A 23,843-nucleotide genomic window follows, 5' to 3' on the forward strand; every position below is an offset into this window, starting at 1 on the left:
CAATGTTTTGTGAAATCATGTTCCACGATGATATGTTACCCCAGAATAATGTATGGTATTTCCCCCTACAGTATGGGGGGAAAGAGGATTTAAGACATTAGAACATTGAAGAATTCTAATTGGGAATTGGACCAGAAGTACTAATAATAAGATATGAAGAAAACCATATTAATTCTACTAGCCCCTTAGGTCATGGCTTAAACATCCCCATCTCAGAGACGCCTCAGTTGATTCCCAATTAAAATTAAGTCTCTTCTATTGTTTTTCTTTTTTTTTTTAAAGATTTACTTATTTATTTATACAAGCACTGGGTACAGTCAGAAATGCAGGATGGTGAGAGAATTCACCAGAGCCAGAGCGGGGAGCAGAACAGGCAGACTGACGAAGCACACTGCTGAGGGGAGCTGTGGGTGAGGCAGGTCTGCGAGAGGCTGCAGGCAGCTTCATAGCCCAGTGCTAAACCGCTGTGCCACCAGGGAGGCCCTTGTTTTTCTCTTTGAACCTCGTTCTTTTCCTTTATAACTTTTTTTTTTTTGGACAGGTCACATTAGAGCTCTTTTTTTTTTTTTTTTAAGATTTATTTATTTATTTATACAAGCACTGGGTATAGTCAGAAGCGCGGGAGGGTGAGAGAAGAGCCATAGCGGGGAGCAGAGCAGGCAGGGTGACGAAGTACACTGCTGAGGGGAGCAGCGGGCCGCAGTACACTGCTGAGGGGAGGAGTGGGCAGCAGGAGGGGTCTGCGCGCCATGTGGGACCCTCCTCCGGTGGCTGGGGAGCAGCCGGGGATCGAACTGGCGCTGCAGAGGCTGCAGGCAGCTTCGCAACCCAGCGCTCAACCATTGCGCCACCCGGGAGGCCCTCCTTTATAACTTTTATCACAATTCAGAATTTATTTACTATTTTGCATTTTGTTTATTTCGTCCACTCTGTGAGAGCAGGAACTTATGTTTTTCTGTCCACTAATTTGTTCAACTCCTAGCACAGTGCCTGGTGTATATGAGAGATGCTTGATGTATTGTTACGTGAAAGAAGGAAGTTTGTGCTCACAGAAACCAATGGATGACAGTATTTCCAGAAGGAAATAGTTTCAAATGCTGGTTCTAACAGTTCAGTAAAGTAGTAAGTAGTAGCAGTAGCAACAGTAGCAATAGCAGTATTAGTAAAAATAGTAGTAACAGCAGCACACATTGAGCACTCACATATAAAGGAATGAAAAAGTATCCATTTATCAATGAGTAAATACCAGATGAGTTATCTGCTAAACAAATATTATCTCACAGAGCTCTTTTTATTTTAAGATTCATTTATTTATGCATAAATGAGCTGGGGTACAGGCCAGACGTGCAGGGGGTGAGAGGATTCACCAGAGACAGAGTAAGGTAGCAGAACAGGTGGATCTGCTGAAATACACTGCCGAGGGGAGCAGTGGGAGAGACAGGAAAGGTCTGCTGTGCCTTGTGGGTCACCTCCCTGACCGTGGATTGAACACATGCTGCAGTGGCTGTGGCTAGCTTCATAGTGCAGACGCTTAACCCCTTGCGCCACCAGGGAGGCCCCTCACAGAGCTGTTTTTCTGAAAGAGAGATAATAACAATAGCCAACATTCTCTAGGAACTTTCAGTGCACTCTTTTTATGCACTGTTTTACTCAGTCCTCACAAAAATCTGAAGGTAGGTAGATATAGTTATTATCTTCTGTTACAGATGAAGATATAAGTTTGAGATGATTGTGTATTTTTCCTAAGTACAGACAGATAGTGGTTAAGCCAGGACTAAAACAAGACATTTCTGACCCCAAAATCCATACTTTTCCATCACCATATTCTAATAGAGGCATCCAGCTGATTCTTCATCAAGGAAATATCTCAAAAATGAACTTTGGCCAGGAACGTTATTGCTGCTGTTTATTGTAAACCTATGGTAAATCAGTAAAATTTTATTTTTTAAAATATGCCTATTTGGTTACATGAAATAGTAAATTGATTGGAATCATAGATGTTATTTATATACCAAAAAATGGAATAGATATGACTATCTTTGGTATTGAGAAAGGGCTAGAGATAGAGTAAGTTTTAGACCTAGAGAAAAGGAATTTACTCAGATTATTAAGGAAAGCCACGTGAGAGATCTCATGAATCTCAACATTTATAATAATCTTTATAAAACATTGCTGTCAACATGTGGTGCTGTGATTGATAATTTTAGAGATAAGTTAAAGATTTTTTTCATTTAACAAGAATTTTTTCACCTTTTACAAGAGTAGATAGATTAAAAAAGAATGGAAAGGTATATTATTTGGTGATAATAAAATCCTAAAGATAGTGATGAAGATAACTATCTTTAATTACATATGAATGCCCGGTCAGAATTGTCAGTTTCAGTGGGGACTCAGGGAACAGTGGTCGATAGGGACAGATCAGAGGAGTCTTTGCTGCTGTCACGAACAGGCACAACATGTGAGGGAAAACCTGACTGGTGTGCTAGGGAAATGACTGCTCTCTGGCATCTGAACCAAGGTGCTGACATAGACTAAACACTTGATCTTTGTCACCTGACTACAATAAACACAGGGTTAGGGGTATAGAATTCAAAGTTGGTAAGTACGATGCAAAATCCAAATCTAGTCCATTACTTTATTTAAAGATTCATTTTATTTATTTATGCATACAAGAGCAGGGGCGTAGTCCCTAAGGAAGGGTGGGAGTGAGAGGATCCACCAGAGACAGAGTGGGGAGCCGGACAGGCAGTTGACTAAAATCACTGCTGAGGGGAGCAAAGGGCGAGACAGTAGAGGTCTGCCGCACCATGTGGAGATCTCCCTGGCCGGGGAGTGAACTGCAGATAGCTTCATAGTGTTGAGACTTAACCCCCTACGCCACCAGTAATTTAAAATTAAATTAATTTTAATCATATATATATTATTTTCCTATCAATATAAAGCCTCAAACCTTATGAATAAAAGTTGTTTTAAATTGTTTTAAGAGTAGAGTCTAAAATTTATAAATATAAAAAAAATTTCTCTGACTCCCAGTTACATACGCAGTTTTTACATTTATATATTTGATTTTTTCTTTTGGGGAAAAAAACCTCAGTATCTATTTAATTAGTCTAACAGTATTTTCTTCCTTATCTCTATGATTTCATAAAGGGTGATTAATTTTATTTTACAGATATAGAAAAGAAAGTATAGAAACAATAAATAGCTGATGATTCCTGTGCTTTTGTATAGATGTGGATGCTTTTATGAAGACTGTAATTGTTTATTCACTCTGAGACAGCAGTGTTTGGATAGTTTCAAACATAAAAGAACTTCCTCTCCTGTGGTTGGAAAGTTCATCGGGGTGGATTTCTTATTGTTGTCCTTTCTTTTTTAGGTGTGAAGTTTTTCAACATGAGTGGCCTCGGGGACAGTTCATCCGACCCTGCTAACCCAGACTCACATAAGAGAAAAGGATCGCCATGTGACACACTGGCATCAAGGTAGGAACACTCTTTTCTCAGTCTATTTCTGGTAGTGCTGCTTTATCAGTCCCATTGCCACTGTAGAGCTTTCGTTTCATTTACTCCAAGTTTGCTGGCAGTCTCTGTGTCTTGCATAACTCACCAAGTTCGCTTTCTTCCTCAGAGTCTTTAATCATGCTGTCCCACAAGTCAGCCAGATTTCCCATAGTCAACACCTATGCATTCTCCCGAAGCCAGCTCGGTCATTGCTTCCTTAAAGGGACCCTTCTCTTCCTTCCATAACAGTTAGGTCAAATCTCCCAATTCGTTTACCTGCCTCAGACATTTCTTATAGCTGCAATCCATTATTTCAGGTTTTTACTAGTGTGTGTGGTTGTTTCATGAATCCCCTGGCTTCTCTATTACATTCTAAGCTGCTATTAGGTAAGGGCCTTGTCTGTTCTTGCTCACCATTTTATCCCTTGTTCTTGGTACAATGTGTATTTTACATATAGTAAAGACACAGTAAATATTTGTCAAATGAATAAGTAAATCTTATGCATCTTTAAGTGCTGTATTAGAACATTATGGTATTAGTGGAGCTAAAAATATGTTGTTATAATATCAAGATTTCAAGGAAAGATTATTTGTAAAATTAAATATTTGTGTGTTAAAAGGAATATGATCATCTTAAATAGGCTGGAAAAAAAGCTAACATTCCCATCAGAGACCCTTTCCCTGCAGCTGCTCTGTCTCTCACCGCCTCCTCCCATTCCCCTCAGTGTCTCAGTTCTGAGGACAGTGTCATCCTTGTGATTTCCTGTACACCTTGTAATACCTATGTAATAAGTAAATCTTACAGAAACTACTCAGTTATCACCTTTGAAAAAAAATCATCATAATAAAGACATATTGCTAAAAAATTCTAACAAATGCCAAATAGAGAAGGAACCTCATTCAGATCAAAAGAGCAGAGTGGGGATTTTATTCCATTCATCTCCTAGGATCTAGAGCCAAGTTTCTCCCCCTCCACACTATTGACATTGCTGGTCAGGTCAGTCTTTGTTATGGGGAGCTATTCTGTTTCTTGCAGGATGCTTATCAGTATCCCTGGCTTCTACATATTAGATCTACATATTAGATGCATTAGATGCATCTTTATATCAATTATGATAACCAAAATGTCATTCAGTTGTGATAACCAAAAGTGTTTCCAAACATTGTTCAGTGTCCCGTGGGGACATGGAATACAGTTTGACCCCCACTGATAATCACTGAGTTGGCGAATAAAGCAATAGAAGATACTGTTTTTATTGGAATACAGGATTCCAGTCATACATAGGGAAGGATTTTAACTGGAAAGTAATAGGGCACACGGTTAAAGAAAGAAATTTCTCTTAATCAGCTCAGATGACTGTTATAAAGAGATGGTAACTTGAATGCTGTCATCACCAGTAAGAGTGCAGTGTGAGGAGGGATGCTGATACAAAACATAGACTTGTATTTTCAAAGTTAATGTTTATATCTGTATATAAAACCAGTCCTACTTAAAGGAAAAGTTAAAAATAAATAAAAATTTTCTCTTTTACATTTAATTTTCTTTAGATAAATGTTTTAAATTTATAAAAGAACAGACTAGGAAATTAGTTTACCTACAATATGTAATTGATAATATTTTGCTGTATTGTTAATATTTTATCATATTTATAGTCTTATTTAAGGAAAAGTAAAAATAATTTATCAGCAATTTCACCAATCTGTTTTAACAGTTTTATATAGATACATGTATGTGTCCATGAACAATATGGAATATTTGTTAAATTTACATAATTTTTATAGTATTGTGTGTAATTTCTAGAATGTACATTTTTACCATGGAACATGAGATATACATACAAAATTATTTATTCAGCCCTATTAACTTTTGATTAATATTATATTGCATGTGTTACATGATTAAGTGCATTTAAAAGATCCATTTTTCCTGCAGCTCTGCATTCCCTATAAACCACCTTTTTATTACACATTTTTTCACAGCCAGCCCTGCAGTGAAAATTCTCATACACACCCCCTATTTTGTCTATAAGAGTCTTTAGATTTGTGCACACTTTTAGTTTGACTTGGTAATTACTGCATTGCTCCTCAGATGACAAGCATTAAGAATTCCTCTTTTTTTTTTTAATTTTTTTTTTAATTTATACAAGAGCTGGGTTACAGGCCAGAGGCATGGGAGGGTGAGAGGATTCACCAGAGACAGAGTGGTTAGCAGAACAGGCAGACAGACCGAAAGCACTGCTGAGGGGAGCAGCAGGCGCGACGGGAGAGGTCTACTGCACTTTGTGGGAATCTTCCTGGCCACCAGGAATCGAACCCACTGCAGAGGCTGCAGACAGCTTCACAGCGCTGTGCTCAACCCGCTGCGCCACTGGGGAGGCCCAAGAATTCCTCCTTTCTCACTGCCTTGCCCACAATATTCTCTCCTCACTTTAATTTTTGTCTAATATATATGGGGTTATAGTTTTAAGTACATTTTCTTTGTAACTATTTGTTGATCCTCAGTTTCATTTGTATGTCCATTGTGTTTTTTTCTTCTGTGAAGTTTTGTCTTTTGCCCATGTTCTTCCTGCTGGATTGTTTGTCCTTTTCCATTTTTAGCTGTCAGCGTAAATTTTAATTTTCTAGTTACTAGCCTTTTTTGCTTGTATTTGATGGGATATCTTCTTCCAGACTGTCTAAGTCTACTGATGATGTTTGCTGACATACCTTACAACCTTAATTTTCATGTATCAAACTTTTTGGGGTCTTCAGAATTTTTCCCTCTACTTCAAGGGTTTTAATTACTCTGGAATTTATTTTTGTAGATGGCATAAAGTTTATGTATTAGGCATAAACCTAATTTTATGCCCTCCCGTTAGAAAGTCAGGAGTTATGACCTTATTCTTTCCCTGCTTTTGTGCTATTATCTTTATGGTAGACCAAGTTCCTGCAGAGATAGGGATCTGATTGTTAATTTTCTATGACAGTCACCTTAATATCTGATGGGGCCACTCTTCCTTGTTTTTGTTTTTGTTTTGTTTTTTCAAAATTAGTTTACTTATTCTCGGCCTTCTTTTCCACACAAATTTTACCATAGTTTTTTAAGTTTCCCCTGAAAAAAAATTCTGCTGAGATCTGGATTGATTTCATTTACTTTTATAGATTAGAGTGGGGAGAATTGACATCTTTATGATACAGACTATTTATATCTAGAGTATATTGATAACTGTAGTTCTCACTTACTTAAATCTTCACTGTTCTTCAGTAATAGTTTATTGTTTTCTTCATGAATGTCTAGCCCATCTTTAGTTAGGCATATTCTAGGGTACCATTGAGGTGTGTGTGTGTTTCCTTGCTTTTAGGAATGATACTGTTTTGTTTATCGTGTTTCTAATTGGCAGTTATTAATGTATAGGAATAATGAGTGATTTGGAGTATTGATCTCATTTTCATCCATTGTTCTTAAATTTCTTATTTGTTTTAGTGGCTTATCTGTAGATTCTCTTTGTTTATTGTTTTTTTCTTTTCTTGGATGTCTTAAAGATAATTACCTTTCCATGTTTACTTTGAAACTACCGTCCTCAGGCTTGTACATATGGGCTTGAGTTATAATAAAGTGGTATTTTTGATAAGGTAAACTTAAGAATTTGTCATTTTGGGGCCTCCCCAGTGGCGCAGCGGTTGAGCGCTGGGTTGCGAAGCTGCCTGCAGCCTCCACAGCACCTGTTTGATCCCCGGCTGCTCCCCGGCGACCGGAGGAGGGTCCCACATGGCACGCAGACCTCTCCTGCCGCCCGCTGCTCCCCTCAGCAGTGTACTTCGGTCCTTCTGCCTGCTCTGCTCCCCGCTTTGGCTCTGGTGGATTCTCTCACCCTCCCGCGCTTCTGACTGTACCCAGTGCTTGTATAAATGAATAAATAAATCTTTTTTTTAAAAAAAGGAGAATTTGTCATTTTGAAACTGAGTTTGTGCATTAATACCACCTTGTAATGTTTCTTTTGTTTTTGGTATTACATACACTGCCCTCCCCCAAACAGATTGTGAAATCACTAATCATAAAGAGAACATATTAGACCTTGGGATATTATCAGCACTGTTTCCAAGAGCCCTCCCAGGAGAGTTCCCTACTTGTTTGGTGGGGTGAGCTGTCTTGTATCCCCTTCTGTTACCTCTTCTCCATTCTTCAGCTCTTCTAGGAGAATAAGGATTAAAACACCTATCTTAAAATAGCAGGTAGCTGTGCCTTTTGTGTGTTTAGAAAATCCAATTCAACTCAACAAGTGCTTGTAAAGCCTAATGCAGCCTGCCTCAAGTGTGTGGTATTATAAAGCTCTAAGTGCAATGTGAGAGACATGTTTTCTATCTTCAAGGAGCTTGCAAATCAGGTCATGCCACTTTTTTTCTTTTTAAAGTCTTATTCTGTTCTCCCCCTTTCCCTGAAAATAATCATAAAGATAACATAATAATCATAATGATAACATACATTGAACCAATAGTATATGCCAGGAGCTCTGCCAAGTACTTTACATGTATCATCTTTTTTATTCCTTACAAAAATCATAGGAAGAAAATAATGTCATTATACCTGTTTTTCAGATAAAGAAATAAAAGCTTTGAGGAGTTATATTGCTATTAAGTAACTTGTTAAGGGTTACCTTGCTAGTAAATGACGGGAAGGTTGAACTTGCACTTATAAGTAATATACTATGCTCTTTATCATGGCATGCAAGAATCCTTGTGATCTGGTCTGGACCTCATCTCTGTCCTTTTGTTACTTATAACCTGTTGTTCAGCCATTCTGAACTATTTATAGGTTCTTTAACTTGACTTTTTATCATGCTCACTTTTTACCTTTGAAAAATCTGGAGGGTGGTAGTTGCTTTTTCTTCAGGAAACCACCTCATTCTCTAGGTTTTGGTGCCATCGCTGTACCTTTCTGAAGCATTACTGTGTTGCCACATCATGTTGTAATGATCTGTTTCCTTTTCTTTGTTTTCCCACTAATTGGGAGCTACATCTAATTTATTCCTGGGTCCCTAGGACATAGCACATACATCATTATCTGGCACATAGAGAAAGGTAGTAAGTTGAAGGGAAAAAAGATACATGAGAAGTTAACTCATAGTAGCATTAACTAGCATGTATGCAATATAAATGGAAATAAAGCAGGTTCATGAGAAGAGAAATGTAGGTGGCCCAAAATAATAAAGAAAATATTCTTTTCTATGAAGATAGAATTTGTTTGGTCATCTCTGCCCTTCCTTCAGTTTTGGCTTTTTTTTTTTTTAACATATTTGCTCTCATTTTTTTGTCCTTGTTTATTGATTACTTCATTTTATGGTGATTTTCCTGTTTCATTCTTAATTCATTTTTTAGATTCCCTAGTTCATTACTTTTAGCTTCTTTTTCCTGTTATCTCTCTGATTATCCTGCCCATTCTATTGGTTTTTCTTTTAAGTTATGGTGGTTTCAAGCATTTCAGTTTTATATAAAATTGAATGTCATAAACGGATTTGGTCGTCCCACCAGATAAATCTAATTTATTTGAGTTGAAATTTAGACCCAAGGATTCAGATCATACTTTAGACTACACCTGCTAAGTCTAGTATCAACTAGTTTCTTTAAGGTAAAAATCAGTTGTTCTTAAAAACACTATCAGATTGCAGAGCTGGAGTTGTATAAACCCTTGTATATGTCAAATGTATGTTACTCATTTTCCTCATGCCTGGTCTTCAGTGACTTATTGTAAAATTTGTCATTGTATCCTGCTGTGTATACTTGGTGTGGAAGTTGCAACTTAAAGTTTTACTAAGTAAAAAATTAAAAAGATAAAGACAGAAAGTGTGATCATTATAGTTTTAAAATTTGGATTTATGTTGGGGTGTGCCAGACAGTAGTCTTGTTTTATGTAGGTATGTGCATTTGCTTAGTTGAATCAGTCCTTTCTGCTTATCATGTTGTAATGTAAATGTGTGCTTTTATAGTCTTTTTCTGTTAAGAAAAGAAAATGGTAGTTTAATTGTTGCCAGTTATGAGATTTTTGGCAATTGATCTTTCCCTCTTTCCATCAGCACTTTCATATTGCAGTTAAGTGATTTTGATTGCTGCTTATAAAACAGGAGGATACTTGTGATGTGACCAGTCTTTCGTATATCAATTTTGTGATAGATAATTCACTGTCTTTGTATGTTTTGCAAAACAAATTTGCTTAATAAACAAGCAAGGGTGAAGTCTGGAAAACAAAAATGAACATTATTCAAATGTATAGAATGAATGTAAAGTGCTATTTGTACTATTTTTTTCTTGTTATTTGAAGATAAACTGAGTTTGATTTTATTTATTAATTTGTGAAAACTAATAGGTAGCTGTTTTTTGTTTTTTAGAACAAAGTCATATACATGAGACATTCTTCTTTATACCTTTCTAATTATGATTTGTAATTTTTTATTTTACTTTTTGAATCATTACATTTTTCTTTTTGATGAAGAACAACTATTTTTCTAATCATTTTAAGAATTAAGGCCTTTGTTATCATAACTCAATTGAACTCTAGTATAGTCTGCCCAGCTTAACTTATGGCAAAGTCATTTGAGTATTAAGATTTTCTATTTCAAAGTGCTATTGTTTAGAAATAAAATAATTCTAAATTTGACTAATATAAATAGTACCTGGTTCCTTGTAACATATACTGTTCACTGATTATTTGGAATATTCAGTGTGTATGTAACTTTGAGGAAATTAATGTGATAGCAGTCATTTTCTATGTTTTAGCAGTATTGTTTTCTGTACTTTTATAGTACCTACCTGCTTTTTATATATGAATTTCAAATTGTTTTCTAAATCTGGCTTATATTCTGAATAAAAATAAGGAGCCCTTTAAAGTGTAAACATGAAATACTTGTTCAAAGAAGGAAAAATGGTGGTAGAAATGTATACTAACTGGATTTATTTTGTATAACAGCACTGAAAAGAGGCGCAGGGAGCAAGAAAACAAATATTTAGAAGAGCTAGCTGAGTTATTGTCTGCCAACATCAGTGACATTGACAGCTTGAGTGTAAAACCAGACAAATGCAAGATTTTGAAGAAAACAGTAGATCAGATACAGCTAATGAAGAGAATGGAACAAGGTAAAAAACCAAACCAAATGGTTAAGACATTGGCAATAATGGTTTTATTATTTTTAGAAAATTGCCTTGGACTTTGTAATTTTATTCAGAAAACATTTTTGTTTTGTTTCATTTTAGAAAGTGAAGCTGAGAGCCTTCTTATTACAATAAAGTGGCTATTAAGTTAACTTGAAAGCTGATTGCCTTGGGAAATTATGGTAGCTAGTATCATAGGGGGTTGAGTCAGGAATCATAACTTCAACTTGTGTGTAGATAGAGGATTCCCTGAGGAATGTTTCCATGGAAAAGCTGGAACATAGGGGAGTATCAGATGAATGATGAGATTGAGAAGAAGAGTTTAGGGATGAGTTAAACTACACAGAAATACTAAAACATAAAATATAAGAAGTGTAGCTTGGAATACACACCTTGAATCATTTGAGAACTATGTTTATGTGGCAATATAATTGTAACATTAAAGAGAGGGTGCTCTGAAAATTGTTGTAACTACTTTGGGAGGATGGAAGGACAGAAATGTGAGTGTAGGCAGTTGATGCATATAAGTTAAATTATTGGCTTTCATGATAGCATGTCAATAGATTGTGTCCAGAATGGACATAATCAGGTTAAAACAAATACACATGCTATTGAGAAATATGAAATATATTATTAGGATACAGGCGAAGGTAATATAACAAGGGACCCAATGTACAGTGGCTTTAACAAGATAGTCTAGGCATGTATCAGAGGACCATCTTTCTTGCTATAACATTCCTACGGTACGGCCATTATCCACATGGTCAAGTGTGATTGCCCTGTCCATGTCTCAGCCAACAAGAAGGGGAAAAAAGCAAATAGGAAGTCATGCTTCTTTCCTCTTAAGGGCAAAACCCAGAAATTGCATGTGACTTCTCTTCACATCCTATTAGCCAAAATCTAGTTGCATAGCAGCTAAAATTTTACATGTTTTGCTTTTCACACAGTTATTTAATCTACTTAGACCTGATGGTTTATTTGGAGAAGGGGGGAGGAACTTGTTTAAAAAAGAAAAACTGTCTTAATGTTATAAACACACAAAATGATGGTGGAAGTATATTTTATAATTAAATGAGACATTCCTTTCATAATAATAAAAAGATAAATAACCCAATTAAAGCATAGACAAAGCCCTAGAATAGACATTACTCCAAAGAAGACTTATAGTCAGTAGCACATAAAAAGATGTTCAGTATTTTAACCACCAGAAAAATGTAAATCAAAACCACAATGGTACCTCTTTATGCCCACTCAGAAGGCTATAATTAAAACAGGCAAATAATAATAAGTGTTGATAAGTATGTAAGAATTTGGAACCTTCATATACCACTGGTAGGAATGTAAATTGTACAGCTACTTTGGAAAACAGCCAAGTAGTTTTTCAAAAGGTTAAGCATAGAGATAGCATATGACCACTGCTGCATATCTGCTCAAGAGGAAAGGAAAACATATGTCCATACAAAAACTTTTATACAAATATGCCTAACATCATGATTCATAAGTGGCTGAATAAATAGCCAAAAGTAGAAACAATCCATATGTCTATGTACAGATCAGTGTATAAATAAAATGAGGTATAGCTATACAAAGAAATATTATTCAGCAATGAAAAAGTATCAATAAATGTTTCAACATGGATGAACCGTGGAAACATGCTAAGCAAGAGTCACAAAGATTCATGTGTATGATTCTATTTATCTAAAATATCTAGAACAGGTAAATCCATACAGACAGAAAGTAGATTGTTAATTACCAAGCCTCCCAAGAACTCCAGCATCTGCTTTCCTGGGATTCCCAGAAAATCCTGGGACCTCTGTGGACCAGGCCAGGGGACTCCACAGGACAAAAAGTGCCTGTGCCTGAGTGCCTCAGTAGCCTTGGAACAAGCAGACACTCAGCAGGTTTTTTTTTTTTTTTTTTGGTTTGTTTGTTTTAAAGATTTATTTGTTTATTTATACAAGCACTGGCTACAGTCAGAAATGCAGGAGGGTGAGAGAATTCACCAGAGCCAGAGCAGGGAGCAGAACAGGCAGAAGGACTGAAGTACACTGCTAAGGGGAACAGTGGGTGTGGCAGGAGAGGTCTGCGCACCATATGGGACCCTCGCCAGGTGGCTGGGGATCGAACTGGCGCTGCAGAAGCTGTGGACAGCTTCGCAGCCCAACGTTCAACCGCTGCGTCACCAGGGAGGCCCTCAGCAGTTTAGGATTGAATTACTCAACACAATGGAAGATCCCGCTCCCCCCCCCCAAAAGAGTCCCTCACCTCTCATAGCCCCTTTCGCTGGTCTTGGCTATTGGTCTTCAAATCAAGTTGGTGCCACTGCCTGTAAAATGCCTCTGGCTATGAGGAAAACTCACAGTTGAGGCCATTTACAACAGATATGTGTACTTAGAATGGAGGTCCCCGAGATTGGGTAAAAATATGCGGTGGTCAGTGGCAATTGTGGCACCCAATGATTAGGGCCACTAGCTCCTGAATCTAGGGTAGTACAGTTGCTGTGTCAGTTGACACCTCGTGTGACTTAGAAGATTTGATGCCCTTTTTGATGAAATGGAATTTATACCTAACCTGTGGGGTTATTAATAAAATGAAAGGCTAAAGCGTGAATCTCTCTCTCTCACACACACACACAGACACACACACACACACTTAGAAATGGTTGTATTCACCTCAAAATACCTGTTGCTTCTGAAAAGGGACAGAAGAGGAATGGTGGCAGAACTATAATACCATATTTGGTTTTTTTGTGAACTAAGTTAGTTTGACAGACTGGAAACTTTAAGGTTGATGTTGCTGTAAGATGATGGATAGATTTTCAACATCACTGCACAAAAGAATTCCAGATCACTTAGCATTTACAGTTTTATCAATCACATCATCATGACATGAATGTGAAAGGTTAGTTCATTCAGGTTCATAAAAATCATATCTTCATTCTCCGTTCAGTGGCAGTTGATCAGGTCAGAAAAGGAAATGGAGACACTGGAGTAATTCTTTTCTGTTTATCCATTTCTTAAAAACCTTTTTTTGTTTTTTTTGCTTTTTAACAAGTTATAATTTATACCTTTTTTTTCATTGTTGGGATGCTGGACTTCATAAGTCAAATCCTCCTGCTGCCATTTATTAGTTATGTGATTTGGGGCTCATTATTTAACTTTCGTGACCCTCAATTTTATCATCCATAAGATGAGTAAAATTGAAATTAAATGTAAAAGTGCCTAGATAATAAGTGTTTTCTGAACCCGAAGTCAGGTGAATCTTTGTAGGAATGAGCTCTTTTTGGATGTGTCACTTTTTGTTTTTTTATTACAGAGAAATCAACAACTGATGATGAAGTACAAAAATCAGACATCTCCTCGAGTAGTCAAGGAGTGATAGAAAAGGAATCCTTGGGACCTCTTCTTTTGGAGGTAACTATTCTCATCTACTCAGGAAGTGTGATCAAGAGCTATATTCTAGCCAATTTGGTTTTTTCTTTTTCTTTTATATCTTACAGCCAATTAATAAATTATAAAACAAACTAAAGTTTTAAAGAACTTTTAATAATTATTTTATTATTGAAACTATTTTGACACATGTTACTATTTCAGAATTAAATGTAAGTAATGAGAATAAGTAAATAAGAAGTTTTAAGTAAATAAGTAAGTAAATAAGAAGTTTTCATCAAAGCATTCTAAATAGTAAGGTGAAAACTGAAGCCTACTGTATGACTTCGCCATTTATTTCTGGGATGGCTGGGAAAATAAAACATTAGAATTTTTTAGCTAGTTATTGATTACTATCTGTGTCCCTACTGTAGAATTTTACTTTTGAGTGAGGGATGTCCCACTTTTTTTGAAGTAGATATTTTCCTGAAATTTTTCTGAGGATTTTTTAAATTGTTTATATACATTCTGTAAGAGAATTGACTATTTTAACAACCTTACTATTTTATCAGCCCTCTTTTTAAAGTGAAAAACTTTTAAACTTGACTTTCTTTGTATTACTGTATAATTTTTACTCAGTTTTCCCATCTAACATTCACTCTCTCTTTTCTCATCACAGAAGTTTTGTCCAAGCCCCATCATCTAAATGCCCTCTCTCCTACATGAATGTTCAAAAATATGTATATATTTGTACATACATGTATGTACATACATACATACTCATTCCCCACAGTATATGCCTTTCTGTCTCTAGGCCTAATGTTTTGTGTTTGTGTGTGTTACTTATATGTGTGTATAGTATATACATATATGTATATATTCATATATGTATGTGTGTATATAAAATACATTCTATTCGCAGCTTTCCTCTCAGAGTGTAAATTCTTTATTTCTCCTCCATATTGAGCAAGCACTTTGCTAGAGTATTGGTTTTGGTGATTTTTATTAGGGGAACAGATATTTTGTAGAATTGTAAAATAAAGATATTTCCTGTTGAAGCTGGATAGAAATTGCACTCTTAGCCACATGTCTTCTTTCAGTTCATCAAATATTTATTAAATGTATTTTTTGCATTTTTGGTCATTTGAAACACTGAAGAAGTATAAGGTATAGAAGTTCTTGAGATTTCTAGGGATTTTGTAGGAAAACAGTTATCACTTTGATCCTCATTTCATCATTACATCCTCATTACATTCTTCAGAAAGCACACAGATCAATAAGAACAAGTAGATTATCCACAAACTGAGTATAGCAACTACTGGAGACAGAGAATATCATCTAGACTACAGTCTAGAGCTGAATGAAGTGTTCAGTAAGGCAGCCAGTAGCCACATTTGACTATTCAAAGTTAAATAAAATTTAAAAATCAGTGATGCAGTCTCATAAGTCACATTTAAAATGCTCAGCACCCACACATGATTAATGACTACTATATCAGACAACACAGACATAGAACATTGACATTGCAGAAAGTTCTGTTTGACAGCCTTTGTCTAGAGGGACTTGCTAAGATGGGAGATTTACACATCTACAAAAGTAACCAAACATCTACCATAAGCTAAATTCTCACCATATACCTACCATACAGTTTTCTCCTCTTCCTTTTTAAATTCTCACCATACAGTTTTCTCCAGTCCCTTCTTAAACAAAAAATACAGGTAAGCAATTAGTTGAGAATGAGGATATTAGAGGTAACTTCCTAACATTTAGAGAGATGGTATTCGAGTTTATTTATTGAACAAATACTTGTTGGTGGCACATAGTAAGTAGTCATCAGTTCAGCTATTGTTTTAAATTCCTCGTTCTCCATTGCTCTCTGCAGCCTAAATTCTCTGCCCCCAACTCCAAGCTTTACATTATCTGATTCTAACACTCATATTTTCCACTGCTCCCCAGGAAAATTTTGTTTTAGTCACTGAAGTCTCCCTGGCATGTCCATTTGGCCTTCTTACCTGGCTCCTTGCCTACCATTCCCTACATTGATGGGTGGCTCTTGGCACACAGTGGATGGAGTTCCCACCATCCACTCTCTCCCTTAAATCTCTTCCCCTGCCTTTCTTAATAAAACCAGCTCCTCTACGGCTACTCCTTAGCCTCTTTCTCAGATTTCTCTTTCTTTATTTGCTCTTAAATGTTAGCACTCCCCAGGATTCAGAACTTGGCTCCCCTCCCCCTTTTTTCTCTTCTGTGCACATCTTAGGCAGTTTTATCTGTAACTGTGACTGACTGTGCAGTGTATTCATGTGTGTGTAAAATATCATATAGAGGGTCTCTGATTTTAAGAAGCAGGCGTGAGGGCCTCCCCGGTGGCGCAGCGGTTGAGCGCTGGGTTGCGAAGCTGCCCGCGACCTCTGCGGCGCCGGTTCGATCCCCGGCTGCTCCCCGGCCACCAGAGGAGGGTCCCACATGGCGCGCAGACCTCTCCTGCCGCCCGCTGCTCCCCTCAGCAGTGTACTTCGGTCCTTCTGCCTGCTCTGCTCCCCGCTCTGGCTCTGGTGAATTCTCTCACCCTCCCGCGCTTCTGACTGTACCCAGTGCATGTATAAACAAAAACAAAACAAACAAACCAGCAAACAAATAAAAATAAAGCATGCCTCTATTAAAAATATATTAAAAAAAAAAAAAAAAAAAAAAAAAAGAAGCAGGCGTGAATTCTAACTAAAGTCAGCAAATATGAATTTACTGGAATGCCATTTGGATATTACAGAAACCGTGCTTGGAAATAAGATGGCATCAAGGCATCTTAAGGAGGCTAAAGCATGCACTGTATGGTCTCTTAGAAAGAACCATCTGGGCAGTGCCCTGCTGCTAGAATGAACATGGCCAGTCTTCTTGTAATTCTCATCAAGGCTCACGTTTAGGGAAAGAGTCTCACTATGGCCTGATTAAGAATGCCACAAAGCTTTATTTAATATAGAAGAAGGAGCCCCCCCAAAGGAAATCACAGTATTCTTTGGGAGGGGAAAAGATGATTGTAGTTAAAAACAAATAAAGAAACAGATGATACAACATGTACCTGTAAATTGCAAGTTTAAATCTCTGTTAGAGCTTCCATTTCGGAACCTTTTGCCTATCTCCCTCTGAATGTTCCTCAGTCATAACAAATACACCATTTCTAAAATTGAATTTACAATCCATCCCTTTGCCTCCTGTTTAAAAAAAGTAAAAAAAAAAACATAACATTAGATTTCCACACCTCCCTGCCCCCCCATCCTTACTCAGAAACAGGCACTTACCTTCCTAAAGAATCACAAACACTAGTCTCCACAGCTGCTAGAGTTCACAACAGTGTGTTTCCTCTGCCTATCACATTCTTTTTTGTCACTTCCAATGCCTTAATTCAGGGTCTTATTTTAGCTAGAGTATCACAATGCATTGCAACTGGTCTGCTTCCAGTCTGCATGCCACACCCACTGCCAGAAGGATCTTTGTAAAAGCAGATCATGTCACTCTCCTGCTTAAAAATGTTGCTTTCAAAATAATCCCCATTGCCTTTAGGAAATAGTCCTATTGTTTTGTTTTTCCTTGAAGCTTTTTCGAAAAAAGTCTACTGTTAAATGTAATACAAATAAGACAGATGTATACAAGGGTTGTTTTTTTTTTAAATCCTCTGAACAGTTTCGAATTTCCTTTCCACCCTTTGTCTACCTTGAATTACTGATTTGTGTCCTTCAAATCTTGACTCAGGTGCAGTGTGCCCTCTTCCCAGAAAACCTTACTGATAACAAATATCCATTCTTCCATTTGTGTTAGTTTGTCTAATATACCTTGTTATAACTGTATATACTTGTCTACTTTGGAAGCTATAAAATTGTTGAGAATTGTGTGATTTATTCCTAGAACTTTGTCCAGTGGCTAACACTTAGGTGGCACTCAGTGTAGCTTGTATAGTCATTTAAAACCAGGGCTGTGAGAAGCCTTGGTTAGTGTGAATTACCTGCTCTGAGACCTAAGGTGGTTCTCTTCAAAGGGTGATATCCTGTGTAGAGAGAAACCCGTCTGACTGATTATGTTGCTTTTAATGAATAGGCATTTGTTATCATTTCCTTGTGCAGCTGGGTGTGAAACCAGCTGTCAAGACTTGAAGAAACAGGAAGATTCCCTCCTAGGAGCAATTTAAATTGGAAGTTAAATTTATGCACAACATATGAGGGAAACTTGTAGAATCAGAACAAGTATTAGTAGATTAGTCAGACATACCTTTAGAAATCAGAGTTGCTATCATATTCATAGGAATAGTCTCCAAAAAAATTCCCTGAAGTGTTACCAATCTCTTGGGAGTGAGATTTTGTACATCTAGTATTGTCTGCATTTTCATACTTTAAATTTTTTATAAGTGTATATTTCATGTATAACTTTAAAATATATATATGGGCATTTCCAGCAAAAAGACTAATGATCTACATATCAGGAGTAGGTTCAGCAGGATATCTCTGTGGCCAAGCCTTTGCTGACCTATTTTCCCAGCCAGCCTTTTCGGAGGAAGCTCAAAAGAAATATGATGCCCCAGACTTCACAGAGGAAAGATGAGTCCACATAACTAGGCCAAGCAGAGACCTGATGAAAGTTCTACATTCCCTATAAGACTGACCAGTCGCCTGGTTGAATATTCAAAAGCCAGTTACTAGAATAACTTCCCAGGCTGGCAGTGAGCTCAGGTGCAGTCAGTGGGAGGAGAACTTGGAGAAGCCCCAGTAAGTCTGTGGAAACAGGAGACTGCAGCAGTTCCAGGTCCACTGCACTGAATAGGGGAGTAGGGAGGAAATCTTTGAATTTCTCAAATGCCTTAGAAATTACCCCAGGTAATTCAGGTGAATCCCTGGGCTTGTGGGTGCTAAGGGTCTGCACACCAGCTCTAGGCCTACCACTGGCCAGTCTTCGGATTGGACAGAGATGTTCTCAGGAGTGGGTCCATCTCTCCCAATGTGCTGCAGACAAGTAACTTCTAGAGATACACAGATTCAGAAAGTGAAGAAAGCAAGGAGAGATTGGCTGTGACTTTGGAGGTACATAGGACCACTAGGGAGGCAGAGGGTATGGCTCCAAGAAGGATTCCTTGAAAACCAGATGAAAAAAAGGAGGTGGGAGTGCTGAAGAAGCTAGCTAAGTGGTGTGGCCCTTGGAAATAGTTGACCATGAACAGCCAGGTTGTAGTTGCCTATCTTTCATGTCAACCTGTTTTTGGTTCTGAACCTTACTTATACCCAAATTGTTGTTTATTAAACTCTTTTGAGAGACCAAAAGAAAAAATAAGTTAAATTGTATTTACACTGGTAAATATTTTAATAGCTAGAAATATTTTTAAAAAATTAGATCTACTTTACAAATTGATAGGTATGTTTTAGTTTTCCCTGTTTTCATATAAGTCACATGGCAAGTGTATAAAGATACACTGATCTCCTGCTTTGAAATTTATGGCTAAATTAACTTTAAAAAGAAAACTAGTTAGATATGAGAGTTTACTTCCCTGTGCTCACTTCAGCCTAACCAGTTTAGCACAGGGTTTATTTAGTGTTGAAGTTTTTAGATTATTAATCACATCCCGCTCCCCTTTGCATTATGTACTGAGAAGCAGGAGAGGTCTGCTCGCCATGTGGGACCCTCCTCCGGTGGCCGGGGAGCAGCCGGGAATTGAACCAGCGCTGCAGAGGCTGCGGGCAGCTTCGCAACCCAGCGCTCAACCGCTGTGCCACTGGGAGGCCTCTTATATTTGTTCTTATTTAAAAAAAGATTAGCAGTATTTTTAATGAGAGCATTGTGGTTGTGCTTCATTATTTTTTAAAATCTTCATTGAGTGTTTTGTGATGCAGTGATTTGAAGATGTAGCACAAAGTTTAGTTTATTTTAATATTTGGTTTAAATAAGCATCTTAACTGAAAAAGACACTTCACAAAATGCAAATGGAAAGATGTATCATTAGATGAGTTTACTAAGTCATAATTCTCATTTTAAAATTATGTGGTTGTTCTCATTACGGTTCCATCTTCCTTGATCTCAAACAGTGATTCTTAGAGACTAATGAAAAAAATGTATTTTCACCTTTCTCATATGGGTTTAAAACCTGCTAAAACTCTGATAGAGGATTTTTTGAGCAGGTAAAATGTTCTATTTCTGAATATTTAAACTGAGAAGGTAATTTTTACAGTGATTTATATCATTTTCAGCAACAAAACTGTAACTACAATAGCATTTCAAAACATCCATTTTCGAATGCTGTTTCTATAGCATGTGTCTTTTAAAAAGTTTACTTTTCATTCATTATTAAGATTTCATCTTTACCCTCAAAATTGTGTTTACCTTTTGGAAAATTTCTGCTGGGAATGACATCATCATTCCCATTTGTCATCGTAGAAAACGTTGGCAAATTTCACATACTTGTCTTTTTTCAAATAAAAATAATCTATCAGCATTGTTAAATGGCTCCGTTTAGTGTTTTGCCACAGACAACCAGCAAACCTGTGTGTGATGCAAAGAATTTTTAGGGTCATTTTGTATCTTGTAACAAAATTTTGTAAAATTTTAAAAAAGCCTTTTTACTGCTGTTAACATTTTGTAACAGGTTAACTGCAGTGTGTTGCATTGAATGTCATGTTCTCTCCTCTGCCTAGAATGTTCTTCCCTCAGGCCTCCTCCCCTCTTCGATTATGCTTTTTATAGCTAAGGTTAGGGACTCTAAGGAGTCTTCCTTTGCTACCCACCTTGATCCTGAATTAAATGTCCTTCTTTGTGAGCGAAGAATATTCTGTGTATGTCTCTGGTACTGCATTTATCATTGGTGTTTTGTCATTGTTGTTTGTTTTATGTCTATGTCTCTTCCCCATTGTACTGCAAGTTCCTTGACGGCAGCAACCAAATCTTAACCTACACAATTTGAACTTTTTACCTGCTCAAAAAATCCTCCATCAGAGTTTTAGCAGGTTTTGATTAAAAGAATGGGCCAGTCACTTGTATCTGCTGCCATGAAACTTCTAAGGTAGACGGCTGACATATGCATTCATGCCTACCTGAGTAAACAGAGATTTAAAAACCCTGTCCCATCCACAGTGAAGATGCAGTATTAATTGTATTCAGTATCCCTCTCCCCTTTCACTAACTTGACATGTATTTCTGATCTCCTTTAAAATGGAAAAATAATATGTTTATTTTTCTTTTACTTTTTAGCCTCCTAACCTCAGAATCCTTTTTCTTTTCGTTTTTGGCTTTGCAGGCTTTGGATGGATTTTTCTTTGTTGTGAACTGTGAAGGGAGAATTGTATTTGTGTCAGAAAATGTGACCAGCTACTTGGGTTACAATCAAGAGGAATTAATGAATACCAGTGTCTACAGCATACTGCATGTAGGGGATCATGCAGAATTTGTGAAAAACTTGCTACCAAAATCACTAGGTATAAAGAAAATCATTCTTTAAAAGAACACTATGTAGCTTGTTTTTAGATAATATAATAACATTATTATATGTCTTATGCATAACATTCTTTTAATATGTGTTAATATGTAATATAGTTAAACATTTTAAAATGTAGTTTAAGCTTCAGGTGTGATTATGAAAGGGAAATGTCATCAAATAGCTGATGGAGAATTATTTTCTTTCTCTAGATTGTGCCATGGACAAGTGACAGTAGTGGGAGGCAGAGTAGTTAGTTGCTTAGCACAAGAAGCTTTTGCTTGAAATTCTCTTTGTTTTCAATTGTTATCAATTCCACAAAAGAGACAGATGTATATCCTACACACCACTCTGACCAAAGGGGAAAAAAGGGAAGAAGGGTAGAAGGACGGAAAGGCAGGAGGGATGATGGAAGGGAGGAATATCCTGTCATATTACACACGTATTAAAATTAATAATTTGGGATATAAGGGGTCTCAATTCAGGAGTTCCAAATATGGTTGGCCAGGTTGTTGATGGCCAAAGAAGCCTAGCTGAGAGGATCAAAGGGGTCTGACACCAGCCTCTATTTCCTTCCCTTGATCATCTACCTGCTCTGCCTACTTGTGCTCCAAAATTGGGGTGAGGGCCTTGGCTAGAAATCCTATGTAACTAAACCAGAGATGCAGGTAAAGTATTATCCATAGCTCTTTAATTTTCATATTGTTCCCTTGCTGGGATGGAAGCCTAGTTTATCTTTGAAATGAGTAGTATATATTTTATAGTAACTTGAGAGTCTGAAATGATTATTTCAGTTAAGTCACTAGTCTAATATTTAAATTATCAAAGGGTCTTGTGTGTTTTGTTATATAATTTTAGTGTATAAATGACTTTAGAGGTAATGTAGTAGATTCTTTTATTTTGATGAGGCAAAGATTAGTTAATTAACCCCAACCTCACAACTAGTTCATATCAGAACCAAGGCTCCTATTCCAATATAAGTTTGTTTCTGTGATTTCCTATTAAATTTATAAAGTAATGAGATAGTAAAAGAGAAGAAGGGTCATTGGAGAGGATAAAGTAAGAAAAACATTTGGCAATGGTGAGAGAATAGGCTTGAAAACCCACTGACTGCCACTATGGTTTAAATATAACATTGCAACTGGAAAATCATGACCCACCAGCCACACTGTGATTCTCACTTGAAATGAATTGACATCTTTTCTATAATTAAACTCAATTTTCTTGTACTGAATCAGATGACCTTTCCATTTTAACAAGTCATTTTTATGTAACAACTTATTGATTACCCACTATATCCGAAGTGTTGTAGCATATAAACTGTACTAATGAAGTGCAAGAAAAGAAATGGTTTTAAGAAACCAAGATTAGTCCCTATTCTAAATATTTTTTGAGTCACAGACTCATTTCAGAAACTTAATCCTCTTCTTGAAAAAATACACTTGCACACAAAGGCCCTTCCTTAAGAATCCATGACTGCCAGGTTAAAACCACTGCTTAACAAGGAACCTATGGTTTTCAATTATTTCATTCATTGCCAGAATTTACCTGGAAACAAACAGAAAAACTCATTAATTAGCTGGCATAAAATTCTGAGCAAAAGAATTAGTAAGCTATTACTTTAAAACTTTTGCCTTTAACTGCTTATGAAGACTATTAAGTTATGTCTTATCTTTGAAGGTGGAGATCCTATATAGTTTCTGGAAAATTTCACGGTTTTCTAATTGTTAGACATTTAGATTTGCTAAGAAAGATAATGCCAGACCTGAAGAGGTCAGTCTGTCTTTTAATCTGCGTATCTAGTTAAGCAGATGACTTAGAGAATGTCGTGTCTATCTTCAGAGTGTACTTTTCCCTTTATTCACAGCATTATAATGAATTTTCTTCCATAGTAAATGGAGTTCCTTGGCCTCAAGAGGCAACCCGACGAAATAGCCATACTTTTAACTGTAGGATGCTAATTCACCCTCCTGATGAACCAGGCACCGAGAACCAAGAAGCTTGCCAGCGGTATGAAGTAATGCAGTGTTTCACTGTGTCACAGCCAAAATCAATTCAAGAGGATGGAGAAGGTAAACAAAGGGTGATTTTAAGGTGTTTGATTACTTTTTCCATGGCTTTTGGAACAGAGAGCTAATTGACTATAAGTTGCTTTCTTCGGATAGCACATGTTTGTGTCATAGTGGCTGTGTATTTATTAATGCTTAAGAAAAAACTTGCTAACATGTAGAATCACCCCTCTTAAATGTCCCCAAATTTTCAGTTTTAAGCTGGCATTCCCAATCAAATGTCAAATTCAAACCAACTTTCTGCCTAGAAATAAGAGATGTAACTAACTGCTGCCAGTTGGAAATGTACCAGATACAGCAGGCTGTTGAACAGTTCTGATTTTTAGAAGGTTTCAAGTTT

At 36.8% G+C, this 23,843-nt stretch overlaps 1 protein-coding gene across 4 annotated transcripts in view; it reads left to right on the forward strand.

Moving 5' to 3' along the window:
- Positions 1-3,393: 3,393 nt before the first annotated feature.
- NCOA1 (nuclear receptor coactivator 1) overlaps positions 3,394-23,843 on the forward strand; it is a gene marked incomplete at both ends in the record, with an annotated part of 85,167 nt that continues 64,717 nt past the window's right edge. For all 4 annotated transcript variants that reach the window (XM_084235831.1, XM_084235829.1, XM_084235830.1 and 1 more), the window contains 5 exons: positions 3,394-3,482; positions 10,441-10,607; positions 13,938-14,035; positions 21,258-21,435; positions 23,327-23,506. In XM_084235831.1, coding sequence (XP_084091957.1) covers positions 3,394-3,482; positions 10,441-10,607; positions 13,938-14,035; positions 21,258-21,435; positions 23,327-23,506 — 712 coding nt within the window. The remainder of the gene's footprint in view (positions 3,483-10,440; positions 10,608-13,937; positions 14,036-21,257; positions 21,436-23,326; positions 23,507-23,843) is intronic.

The sequence above is a fragment of the Talpa europaea genome (assembly GCF_964194135.1).
Source record: "Talpa europaea genome assembly, chromosome: 6".
Lineage (NCBI taxonomy): Eukaryota > Metazoa > Chordata > Mammalia > Eulipotyphla > Talpidae > Talpa > Talpa europaea.